This window comes from Xiphophorus maculatus, chromosome 9 (assembly GCF_002775205.1).
Source record: "Xiphophorus maculatus strain JP 163 A chromosome 9, X_maculatus-5.0-male, whole genome shotgun sequence".
Classification (NCBI taxonomy): domain Eukaryota; kingdom Metazoa; phylum Chordata; class Actinopteri; order Cyprinodontiformes; family Poeciliidae; genus Xiphophorus; species Xiphophorus maculatus.
Window position 1 is genome coordinate 29,791,406 of NC_036451.1, and position 12,027 is coordinate 29,803,432.

Consider the following 12,027-nt stretch of genomic DNA (forward strand, 5'->3'; position numbering starts at 1 on the left):
TTTTTATTAGCAGTAACTTTTTATCAAACACAGGTTCATATCGTAACATTTTCTCTCTGAAATATAATTTATTTCTCCTGCTCATGCAGCGCAGGCTAACAAAAGGAGGCCTGTGACCTCTGACCTTTCTGGAGCCAATCAGATAAATGCTTTGTTTAACTTTACAACAGGACTTTATAAGCATCCAATAAGAAAATATAAAAAAAAAACAGATTTTTTTTTTGTCTTTGAAAGAATAGAATATGGAGACATTTTGATGTAGAAAAACATTTCCTTCTTGAATACACTTAGCTTTATTTTCTGTAACTATTCCTCTTCTTTTACATTTAGTGCCACAAAAAAACTAAATTCATTCACACAGAAGTCAACATTAACATGGCAAAAGAACCCACTGAACCAGAACCAGCAACAGAACCAGAACTCACAGGACTACAGCGACCAGAATGCATCGTGATTCAGGCAGGAACCAAACAGGAACTAAAACAACAATAAACATCAGACTTTACATCATATATGAGTAATCTCCTGGGTTTCAAAACAAAATGGCAGAAAGGAAACGTTCGTTTTGAAAACGTTTTCGCCCGTCCTCCGTCACAGTGCCGCCGTTTGAGATACTGCATTTCCCAGCATGCCCCTGGCTCCTCCGCTCACAAGGACACACCTCCCTCCATCGGGGATGGAAGGACGTCATGAGGTGATGAAGACAACACAAAGTTTGGGGTTTTTCTGATGAAAAGCGTCACCACAAGGTGGCGCTGTTTCGCAGTCATTAAAAATTCAGCACCAGTGGGGGGAAGGGGACCGGGGGGGGGGGGGGGGGGAGAAAAAGGCCATTTATATATTTGTACATTTGTATTTTTCGCAGGACATTCGGTTTTACTTTTTATTTACAACAAAATGACAAAATTTAGAAAATAAGAAGGAAGCTCCGCCCCTTTAAATCATCCGCCAGCTGCTGGTGGCGCAGCCCAAACCCGACTCCAAAGAAGCATCCAATAAAAAAGTTTAGCAAGTCTTTGGCAGGTTTTCAGGAAGGAAAGGCCGTCGACTGGGAAGGGCGTTCGCTGCTGCAGGGCTGGGCGGTTTATACTCCGGTTATTAACGATGAAGATCAGTCAGAGCTGAGCCACAAACAGTTTACTAAGTCTGAGCATCTCAACCAGAAAACTGCAATGGAAACTTTTATCGCATCATAAGAGTCACATGATGAACAACTGGATGTTGCTACTGGAGGAAACGACAAAGAAGACAACAGGAAGTGTCCATTTAATGGAATTGAAGTAGGGTTTGTCAACGTTAGAATATCAACATTTTACTGACATTTGTAGTGGAAACGCAGCTAAACTGGAAACTGGCCTTAAAATTGTGCAAATTGAAATTAAGAAAATTTATTTGCTTAATTGGAAACATCAATTTCTAGAAAACTTCAGTTTTTTGCGCCAAGGTGAGGTTGTTTTTCTACTGTATCGAAATTAATGTATTTCGCAAAACTGCAATGGAAACACTTTCTTCGCATAATTTGAGCCACATGATCATCAGCCAGATGTTACTACTGGCGGAAACGACAAAGAAGACGACAGGAAGTGTCCATTTAATAAAATTTTGAAATTGTATTTTTTCAACATTAGCAGAATATTGACGTTTTGCTGACATTTGTAATGAAAACAGTTACTGAGAGCAACACACCTTTCAGCCCGTTATGGCTGACTGATGTGACTCATGAATATTTGAGTAACTTTGTGGTTTTGCATTGATTTTGTTGCCGGTGGAAACTGTGTCTCGCTGCGACTGCAACCATCAGTGATTGAAACATGGCCGTCTCTGGGTCGAACCGTTCCCAGTGATGAAAGCAGGAGACGTTTCAGTCTCTGATGGGTTCCTCAGGCTGAAGCTGGACTCCACTGACCACCAAGCTGCACAGGTAGAACTGAACCCCAGATCCAAAAATAACACATTTATCTAAATTACTACTCATTATTTATTTAAACATTGCTTCAATTTATCTCTCTTATTGCTGTAATTTTTAATTATTGCAGGTTAAAACAAAAAGACTTGATGTATGAGGGAGAAACTTCCGTATTTTGGTAAAGTTTTCCAGACCTAGATCCAGTTTGTTAAAGCTGCAGTGTCTAATGTGGCCACCAGATGGCACTGCTCATCTCTAGTGAAACCTTTAAACTGTTTTTAGCTGTTAGATGTTTAAGGAAATTAACATGCATAGTTTAAAAAATTCTAATTTTTATTACTTCATAAATGTATTAAAATCAAACAAATTATTTTTAAGCATAATTAATCACTAAGTCTTATTTGTGTAACAAAAGTATTATTTTGGGAGAGATTTCAGCATAGAAAATGTAAATGTGGTTAAATTTCCCTTAAGGTTCAGGTAAATAAATGAAGTTTCCAGTTAAAAAAAACACAGACTAGTTGGAGAAAGTTTGACTTTCTCATTACAGGTGACCTAGTACGCTTCCTTGAACAGGTTAGGACAAATCTATGGATAAAATAAAATATGTTCTTTACATTTTCTGCACAAAATCATTCTTAGATGATAAGATTTTAGCTGTCTTGTCTCTTTAAATCCAAATAAGCTGCTGCTGGCCACGCCCCCAACTCAACGCACCCGCATGTGAAAATGACTGCAAAATTATACAACCGTACATCTTTGAAAAGCAGAAGTGGAGCCTCTGCACAACCAACTAGAATGCATCAAGTGGTTTCTGGATGGTAAGTCAACAAAAAAACGCTTTGTCTTTTCCAGCAGCCATTGTACAGTACTAAAACCAGCTGGAGCTCCCTTTGGGTTGCTAGGTAACGGGCGTAACTCAGCTGGGGTTGCTAGGTAACGGCGAAATGCCCATCAAACGTAACTCAAAGTTCCAGAGGTTTTTGAAACAGCTCATTTTCTAGACACCAAAAAACATAAACTTATTGCCACAAAACTCCTGGCTGATTTTTTTAAGAGCTTAAAACTGTTTCTAGAAATGGTTGAGACTCAAATGGAAGCATTAAAACATGCAAAATGTGAATTTTACATAATAGATGCCCTTTAAGGTTTTTGTAAGATTTAGTCAGTCTTAATGGAAAAGAGTGAAACATATCAACGTTTCAAAATGTATTGTATTTTAGGAGAGTAACGACTTGTATGTCCTTAGCGGGGCTTATAGAACGGATGTACAAAACTTTGGCATCAACTTGAAAATGAACAAAATGATATTTAAAAAAATGAATGGATTGTTTTAAAGAGTTTCCTGAAATCTGTAAAATCCAGCCAGCTGTGAACATGGAGGTCAGTGGAGCCTCAGCGTTCAGATCTGAAACAGAGTTTTTGCTCTTTTAAAAGAAAAGTTTTTAAAAACTCCAGACGCAGTTCCTCCCGCTGCTGGTCTCCGACTCCTCATCCACGTCCAGAAAAAGGTCAGAGGTCAGGGAGCGGGAGCTGCCAAATCTGTCCCGGCAGCAGCAGGAGGGAGAGGAGGAGGTGCTACGAGGAGGCGAGGAGCAGGATGAGGAGGAGGGAGAGCAATATGGCGGACGGCAGAGCCAGGCTGCTGCCGCCGGTGGTGTCGTCCGTCAGGAAGGGCTCTGGAGATTCATAGATGGAGTCGTCTGAAAGAGAGGCCAGAAAAACATTTTATTTAAATCAACGACGCACCGACTGCACCTCTGATACCGATATCTGAGGGTTAGTATCGGCTGACACAGAAAATCAGAGCTGAAGTGACTCAAAACGCTTCTTTTTTAAATAAAGTTTTCCATTTAGTCATAACTCTACACCAGTACAGTACAACTAAATACAACAAATAGCTTCACCAGCTTGGTAAAACACGTAAAAACAACTTTAATCTGTTCAGTCGGTGCAGATAGGAGTAAATGTAAAAACAAAAAAGAAATTCAAACTGGCAAAAACCATAAATTGATTATCTTGGTCAAACGTAAATATAAACGACAACAAACCTTTTAAACGGTTCATAAACTGCAAATAGGAATTTGAAATAAAGCACAAATCATAGAATTAGAGTGAATAGATCTGCCCTTATGGATTGGAAACACAGTCACAGATACCTAATATAGAATCTTGTTCAATATAATGAATATAAAGATTCAGGTATTAATATCTAATTTAAATCAGGTCCTGAACCATCAGCTGCAGCCTTCCAGACGATTCTGTTGAAGTCATTTTATTATTTCAAGTTATTCTTTCTTCCAATTCTACAGTTTTCATATCAGAATGATAAAAAATATACAATTAATTTTATCAAACCAAGTGTAGAAAAACAGATTAAATAGTTTAGCAAGCAACAAGTGAGTTAGCATCAGCACAGCTGTAAGGGTTATAACTATAAACTATACTCTTATTAAGCTACGTTCACAATGTGCAATTATTACAAACAAATCATTCATTATGGATGTCCATGTTTATGAATGATGTCCGTCTAGATCTGCTTTCCTGCTTAGCTTTGTTGAGTCTTAAAGGTACAGCATCCAACTTTCTGTTAAACTTCTATTGTGCTAATTTTGTAAACTTTCAGTTGAACAAAGTTCGATGTCTGGTGAAGTTTTGGTTAACTGTTAAAAATTCTTCAGGTTGTTTAACATTTATGTTCATGCTCTTATTTTGAAGTCTGTTTATGCAGCAGTTCCATTTCCTCTCCTCTTGTTCTCCACTGTTGCTAACTTAGTGACTTTTTAGACCAGTGCAGCAACAAATGTGGCGACTTTTCTGTGTTATTTTCGACCAGTGAACAGCAGCTATACTGGCCGATGTTTATGTCGAGTCCTTCACACACGGTGGGCGTCAACATGGATGAATTTAGCGCTTTAGCAGGAGCTAAATGCTATTTTGATGCAGCGTTCTAGCATTAGTGGACCTACTGCTTATAATTGGTGCTATTGGGTTAGCGCAGCTAGCTTCTTAGCTAACGGTGCTGACCGCTTCATATAATTAACTTCTCAGTGTTTTCTATCATATCTGATTCCTGTTTTCACTGAACATTCATGTTTTCTAGTCGCAGGTTCGGGTTCTGATTTGTTATATAAAAATGACCCGAGTCAGGCAGAACCGAGCCTTGGTACCGTCAGGTAGCCGATGTGAGCTGTTTTATTCCTCGCTGTGTCTGCATAGCTGTGTATTTCCTGAACTGCAGAGATGTTGGGTATGTTAAGTAGCTGAGTGACTGACAGGCCCAGCCGGCGCTCTTGTGTAAGTCACAGTAATGAGTCTTAAAGCCGTCATCTGCTCCCACAAAGTGGAGATGTGAAAAATACACATGAATAAGATTAGCATCGTCCAGCGGAGGAGAGGGAACGTTTCTTTACAGCAGGAGAAGCAAGTATTTAACACAAACACGCTTCTAACAGCTAAATTCACACCAGATGTTGGTAACAACCCAAGTAATCCTCTTCACGTGTAAATAAGTGAAAACGATACGGGGTAAGTACTGATATTTTAGTCAATACTTTGAAAAGCCTCGGCTGGTAGAAACAGGTTCAAGATGTCTCCAGTGTGGAGAAACCAGTTTAAATCTTTGTTGGGTTTGATTTTATCTTCATTTTGACACAATTAAAGGTTCTGGAAACCTTTAATCGTGGCAACTTTTTTCAAATCTTTTTTTCAGTTTTGACTTTTTGGCCACAGTTTTGCTCCATAGATGTTTGCTGAAGCATGAAAATGAATGAAGTTTGTCAAGTTTAGGTTAAAATTTCTTATGAAATTATTGTTTTATCATAAATTATGTGAATAATAAAAGCATTTTGGGCATAAAGTGCTAAATGAATCGTTTTTAATAAGTGAGTTTTGTTTCTGACTCGTTGTTTTTAGCTTTTTAGCTCCTGCAGAATCAGATCTGGACCTTTTGAACATGAAGTCGAAGGTTTAAAACGAGACTCACTGCTCGGTTTGACGTAGATTTTCAGCTTCAGGCACGGCTTCCCAGCCAGGTTGGGATGTGGAGACGCTGCAGAGGAAACACAAAGGAAACCAGTTTAAAGCCTTCACATCATAATGGAAACCAGTTTAAAGCCTTCACATCACAATGGAAACCAGTTTAAAGCCTTCACATCATAATGGAAACCAGTTTAAAGCCTTCACATCATAATGGAAACCAGTTTAAAGCCTTCACATCACAATGGAAACCAGTTTAAAGCCTTCACATCACAATGGAAACCAGTTTAAAGCCTTCACATCACAATGGAAACCAGTTTAAAACAGGAAAACAACACAAGCACCATATATGGGCATTCCTCAGCTTCAGTCGTTTTTATTTTAAAACAAAAACAAAACAAACATTAAAATTCACCATAAATCCATGGTGGATTTTTAAAGTGCACAGAATTTAAATGTGAGAAAACAAAAGGGAGGGAGGGAGGGAATAATATAAGGAAAGAATAAAAGGAAAAGAAGAAAGACAGAAAGAAAAATGAAAACATGAGGATATAGAAGGAAAGAAGGAAGGAAACAAGGAAGCATCTCAGCTCATCACCCCTCCACCGCCGTGCTTCAGCCTCAGTGTGTTTCAGCCCACATCTCCCTGTGCTTTTCCCCCACAGCAACAGTTTCTGATCTTGGAATAATTTGGTTTTCCAGTCGCTGAGCCGAATTTAATCCAGCTGAATAAATGAATTTATAAAAAGGTTTGGAATTAAACCTGCAGTTTCAGATTCTTTGTTCTGCTGTTTGAGAGAAAGAGACAGAAAGAAAGAGAGAGAGAGACAGAAAGAAAGAGAGAGAGAGAGACAGAAAGAAAGAGAGAGAGAGAGACATAAAGAAAGAGAGAGAGAGAGACATAAAGAAAGAGAAAGAAAGAGAGAGACATAAAGAAAGAGAGAGAGAGACAGAAAGAAAGAAAGAGACAGAAAGAAAGAAAGAGAGAGAGAGAGACATAAAGAAAGAGAAAGAAAGAGAGAGAGAGACAGAAAGAAAGAAAGAGAGACAGAAAGAAAGAAAGAGAGAGAGACATAAAGAAAGAGAAAGAAAGAGAGAGACATAAAGAAAGAGAGAGACAGAAAGAAAGAAAGAAAGAGAGAGAGAGAGACATAAAGAAAGAGAAAGAAAGAGAGAGAGAGAGACAGAAAGAAAGAAAGAGAGACAGAAAGAAAGAAAGAGAGAGAGACAGAAAAAGAGAGAGAGACTCATGAATGTTTTATTCATGTTTCTCTCACTCTGAGTCATTAAGTGTCATTTAAAGCAGCGTTTCTGTCTCTGCTGGAGGCCTTTCAGTCCAAACGGGACAATTTAGGAAAATTATTTAGAAAAATGTAGGAAATGTTTTCCAGCTTGGAGGATAAATTACGTTCAGAACCGTCAGAAATCCAGCGAGTTTCTGACGGTTCTGACCCGATCCAGTGAACCCGGCGCGCTCAGACGGCGATCCAATCGACAGGAAATAACGGCTTCATTTTGGATAATTAATAATTAACTTAGTGAATCATCATATTAAACGACTTAAAGCTGGTTCTGGTCCAATTTATCAGTATAATAAAAAAAGAAAGTACACCCTGCTGGATAAAAACATTAAACACTGTCTTTCAGTAAAGATGAAGCCAAGGTGGGAAAACTGTGTGGAAAAGTAAGTACACCCCTACTAACGAGGAAGGAGGGAAAAAAATGGAATGTAGGAAAGAAGGAAGAAAGAAAAGATCAAAGAAAGTGAAGAAATGCTTAAGTAAGTAAGTAAGTAAGGAAGGAAGGAAGGGAGGAAACTTGTCAGCAGGCCAGAGTCTAAAAATGAATCGATTAACTCGCTGCTGCTACAAAGTGCCTTCGGCGACCTTTGGCGACCTTCAGGTACTCACAGATGTAGTAGTATTCGTGTCCCGGCCTGAACTCGAAGCCCAGGCTGAAGGGCGTGAAGAGCTGGAACTTCTCGGAGAACTTGAGCGGCCCGTTGGGGCTCTGCGGCCGGTTGCACTCCCAGCGCTTGAAGCCGTTGCGGTAGTGGCTGCAGCTCATGTAGCCGTCGTAGTTCACCATGTACAGGATGTAGTGCTCCATGCGCTCCGCCGGCTCCGGCGCCTCGTAGTGCGGGCAGTAGATGTCCAGGTAGTCGTTGATCGCCACCTCCACCGTGTAGTCGCCCCGGAAGAACCTGGGGGGAAAAACAGACGTTTCACCTTCAGTTGATGTTCATCAGACAAATGAATCGTTTCTCAGCCGCAGATCTACGTCGTTTCCTTCACCAGGCTGGGAAACGTCTGTCCAAACTTTCTGTAGCAAATCCTCGACTCCACAGCCAAAAAACTAAATCTGCTTTAAAAACTGAAATCTAGAAGTTTTCTAGAGAATTTTTTTCCGGTTCAACAATAAATTGAGCATGAAATATTTACAAAAGATTCAGATTTTTATTTACAGTAATGGAAGGTGTAAATCATCATGGATTTTGTATTTTTGTAGTTTAGAGCCTCATGTGCAGCCAGCAAGAACACAAGTGGTTTCTGGATGGGAAGCCAACAACAAAACACTTTGTCTTTTCCAGCAGCCATTGTACAGCGCATACAACCAGCGGACCAAAACGTCCTGGAGCTCTGCTGGGGTTGCCAGGTAACGGGCGGAACTCTGCTGGGGTTGCTAGGTAACGACACAGGAAGGTCTTTGAAACAGCTCATTTTCAAAAATGTCAAAAAATAGAGAAAACTAAAGTGAAATGTATCATATATTTATTGTTGACATTTTTTCCTTTTGACAAGTCTTAAAAAGGAGAGAAGGAAAAAGTGAAGGACAGAACAAGTGGAGGGAAAAAAGAAAAAAGAAATAAAATGGAGATATTAATATATTAAAATGTTTTTTCCTTCTAAAAAGGACAAGAAGAAAAATAAAGAAAAGAAAAAGCTGAAACGTAGTTTGTTTCTTTTGATTTTCTCATGTAAAATATTTATTCTAACAAGACAGAAGAACAGAAAAAATAGAAAAATTACAATTTCTGTACACTTCTATTATTCCAAAGGACACAAGAAAACTAAACAAGTAGGGGGAAAAATACAGTTGAGTTTTTCCTAGCAGAGCGTGAATGACCTGAGATGATTTCCTGAGATTCATCAAGTTAAATTTGCTGATGACCTTTTAAATTTGATTTTAAGGTCAAGCTGAATAATTAGTGGTCGGACCTGAAGCTGATTATTTAATCAATCACTTTCAGTCCCGTTAAACAACTCGTGATGTAACGCAACGAGAACCATAACGCCGACCTCCTGCTTTCATGTTTTACCGTTTCCTGAAAATAAAAACACACACTGAAACATTTCAGGTCTGCAGCAGCTTCATGTTTCTAACATGAGCCTGCAGACGACATGAAAGCGCAGCGATAAAAAAAAACTTTCTGACTCCAGGTTAATCCATCCCAGAGTTCAGCGCACACAGCTCCAAACTGCACACATGGAAACAATTGATCAGCGGCTGGCTGTGTGTGTGTTTCCCCGAGAGGCAGCGATTAATCAGAGCACGCCGTTTATCAGAGCGATTTGCTGTTTACAGAAGGGAGACGCAGCTACCAGCTGGACCCGCTTCCTGCCGGCGCCGGCCGCTCAGAACCGCTCAGAGGCGGCGGGAAAACTCCAGGAGATAAAACAAATAAAACAAAATGAAACGGATGCAAACAGCAGCAGACATCTAAAACCCGTCGTCAATCAGAAACGGTTAAATTTCACTAAAACAACAAGACAGACAGATTAAACAAAGCACTAATAAATAAACACTACAAGAGGAGACCAAAGCTTCAACTATAACCAGTTAGTTTCCTCCATTTTCTAACTTTTCCCCACACACATCATGGACAGGTCAAAGGTTAAACTCCACAGAGTGTCCCTGATGAAACAGCTGACAGGAATCCGTTCTGCAGGTTCCTCTGGAGGCTTCAGCTCAGACGCATCAACATGTATCGGCGGCGTTTCTGACCGCAGTTTTAACTGTAACTGCAGGTTGAACTCTTAAACCTCCAGAGGCACAAAGACAGAAACTAATGAGGCTGGAAAACAGGAACTCCACCCATGTGGGATTCAAGGTGAGGGAAAACAAGCGCTCCCTTGGCGCTGCGCCGGTCCCTGCAGACGACGGGAGGCGGCGGTTTCATTACTGCAACCTTAAACCAAGTCTCCGCCTGGAAGTGTTGCGGGTTTGAGCTGAAGCCTCGCTTTTCGTTCCCCCGCTGTGACGCGAAAAACCCGGTTCCAGTCCGCAGAACTTAAATCTTAGACCAGCTAAACATGTTCCAAGTCCAGATTTCCTGTTTGAGCTCGAGAGGAGGCAGTTTTACACGGCCTGCATTTCCTAAATCATTCCCCTGCTGGTAGTAACGTCTGAGAACTGGACGCCAGATCTCTCAGACCCTCATAAAATAATTCAACACCACGACTTCCTCCTTACCGACACATAAATCTGACCACTTTAAGCAATCACAGAACAAAAAACACATAAAATATACTGAGAGGTCAACTTTTACAGTGCACCTTGTTATGACCGGGGAGTTTTTGCACAAATAAATTCCAACTTAAACAGGAATTAGAGTAAATCACTGAATAAATGTAGTTTTGACCTTTTCAGAAATGTGAGATCCTGCAATAAAAAATGTATTTATGGGTTTTAAACGTCTTTGCCAGAAGTGCCAAAAATGAAATAAAGTCTTTTATCTTTCTTAGCTGAGAAATTGTTTAAAGGTTTATTTCCTTTTTGTAAATATGGACAGTTGAAATCAGATACTTAATTCACTGAATAAAGAAACATAAAACCAGCGACAGTGACATCTGGTTACTGGATGTCACTTGTGCGTCAGATATACAGGCGTACCAGAAACACAATACTAAGGTTCCAGGCGTAATTTTTAAAGCATTAAAATCTATGTAATTAAATAAAAATAAACTCGTTAAAGTCCCAACTCTACTTAATTCATAAAAGTTTGTACACACAGAAACGTTTTTTTCTTTTTTGTAAATATATAAAGTTAAAGTAAATATAAAGTTTTGTTGTTTTTTTTTACAAAAAAGATGATATGGTTGAATTAGAGCAAACTCCTGCCTGGTTTCAGTCTGTTGATCCCAGACAGTCTGTTTGGTCTGGATCCGATCCGGATCAATCACCTGCAGGGAGACACTGAGTGGGCCGAGAACGGCACCCTGCGGAGCGCCGCTGCTGATGGTTCATGAGCAGAAGGAGATTACAATTCAACTCTGATGTTTTAATGGATCAGTTGGTGTTTAAAAATGTCTTTAATGAGAACAAATCTGCTCCACTGAGAATGTTTCCGGTTGTCGTTTCTGGTTCTGACCCACTGGGAGTTGGTTCAGATAATATCCAGGTGAAGTCTGATTTGTTCTGACCCAGGTTCCTGCAAACTGGTGAAACATGGTGAGGATACTCAAGCTGAGATTTATGTAGCTGAAAGTAGGGAGCAAAACCCGTCTGCTCTAGATGTTCATGTTACGATGTTCTGGTTTATTTTATTTATCCAAACGGTTTAAAGTTTTACAGAGACGTAGAAACTGGAGGATCCATGACAAACTGCAGAGAAAGTTTAAACTTTTAAAGTGATTTTGTTTCCTGATGATTTCTCCTCACAGCTGCTCCGCTGCACTGTTGATGTATAATTAGCATAATTTAGCACAAAGACACAGATTTTCTTACTCTGACAGATGCAACAATCGATCTCACCAAAGCAAACTAATCAAACTTCACGTCTCTTTGAATATTCACGACGTTCAGGAAAACGACGGCGCCGTTAAAGTTGCTGAAGCAGCAGAGGAGGGAGTGGAGGCCGTCCAATTAACGGCCAATTTAGATTTTGGTAATGAGGTTTGCTCGCGCTGATTTGGTTTGTTTTGGTCGGTCCTGATTAGCTGATCGAAGCTGGTTAATCACAGCTTGTTTCAGATTCAGCTCGAGCGACGTGGAACCAAAACATTAACCGTTAGATTTATACATTTTGACATGTCTGTGATGAAACTAATCATTGTTTATTGGCATCAAATTAAACACCTATTAAATCACTTTGATTGTGCTGTTAACTACAGAAACTTTAAGGTCTGTGGCTTGGTTACATC

At 39.8% G+C, this 12,027-nt stretch overlaps 1 protein-coding gene across 1 annotated transcript in view; it reads right to left on the reverse strand.

Annotated features, from left to right (window-relative positions):
• Positions 1–3,102: 3,102 nt before the first annotated feature.
• Positions 3,103–12,027, reverse strand: part of efna2 (ephrin A2) — a 92,393-nt gene continuing 83,468 nt past the window's right edge. Inside the window, exons 2-4 of the mRNA XM_023339145.1 lie at positions 7,795–8,087; positions 5,892–5,957; positions 3,103–3,609 (exon numbers count right to left, since the gene is read on the reverse strand). Coding sequence (XP_023194913.1) covers positions 3,485–3,609; positions 5,892–5,957; positions 7,795–8,087 — 484 coding nt within the window. The 3' untranslated portion in view covers positions 3,103–3,484. The remainder of the gene's footprint in view (positions 3,610–5,891; positions 5,958–7,794; positions 8,088–12,027) is intronic.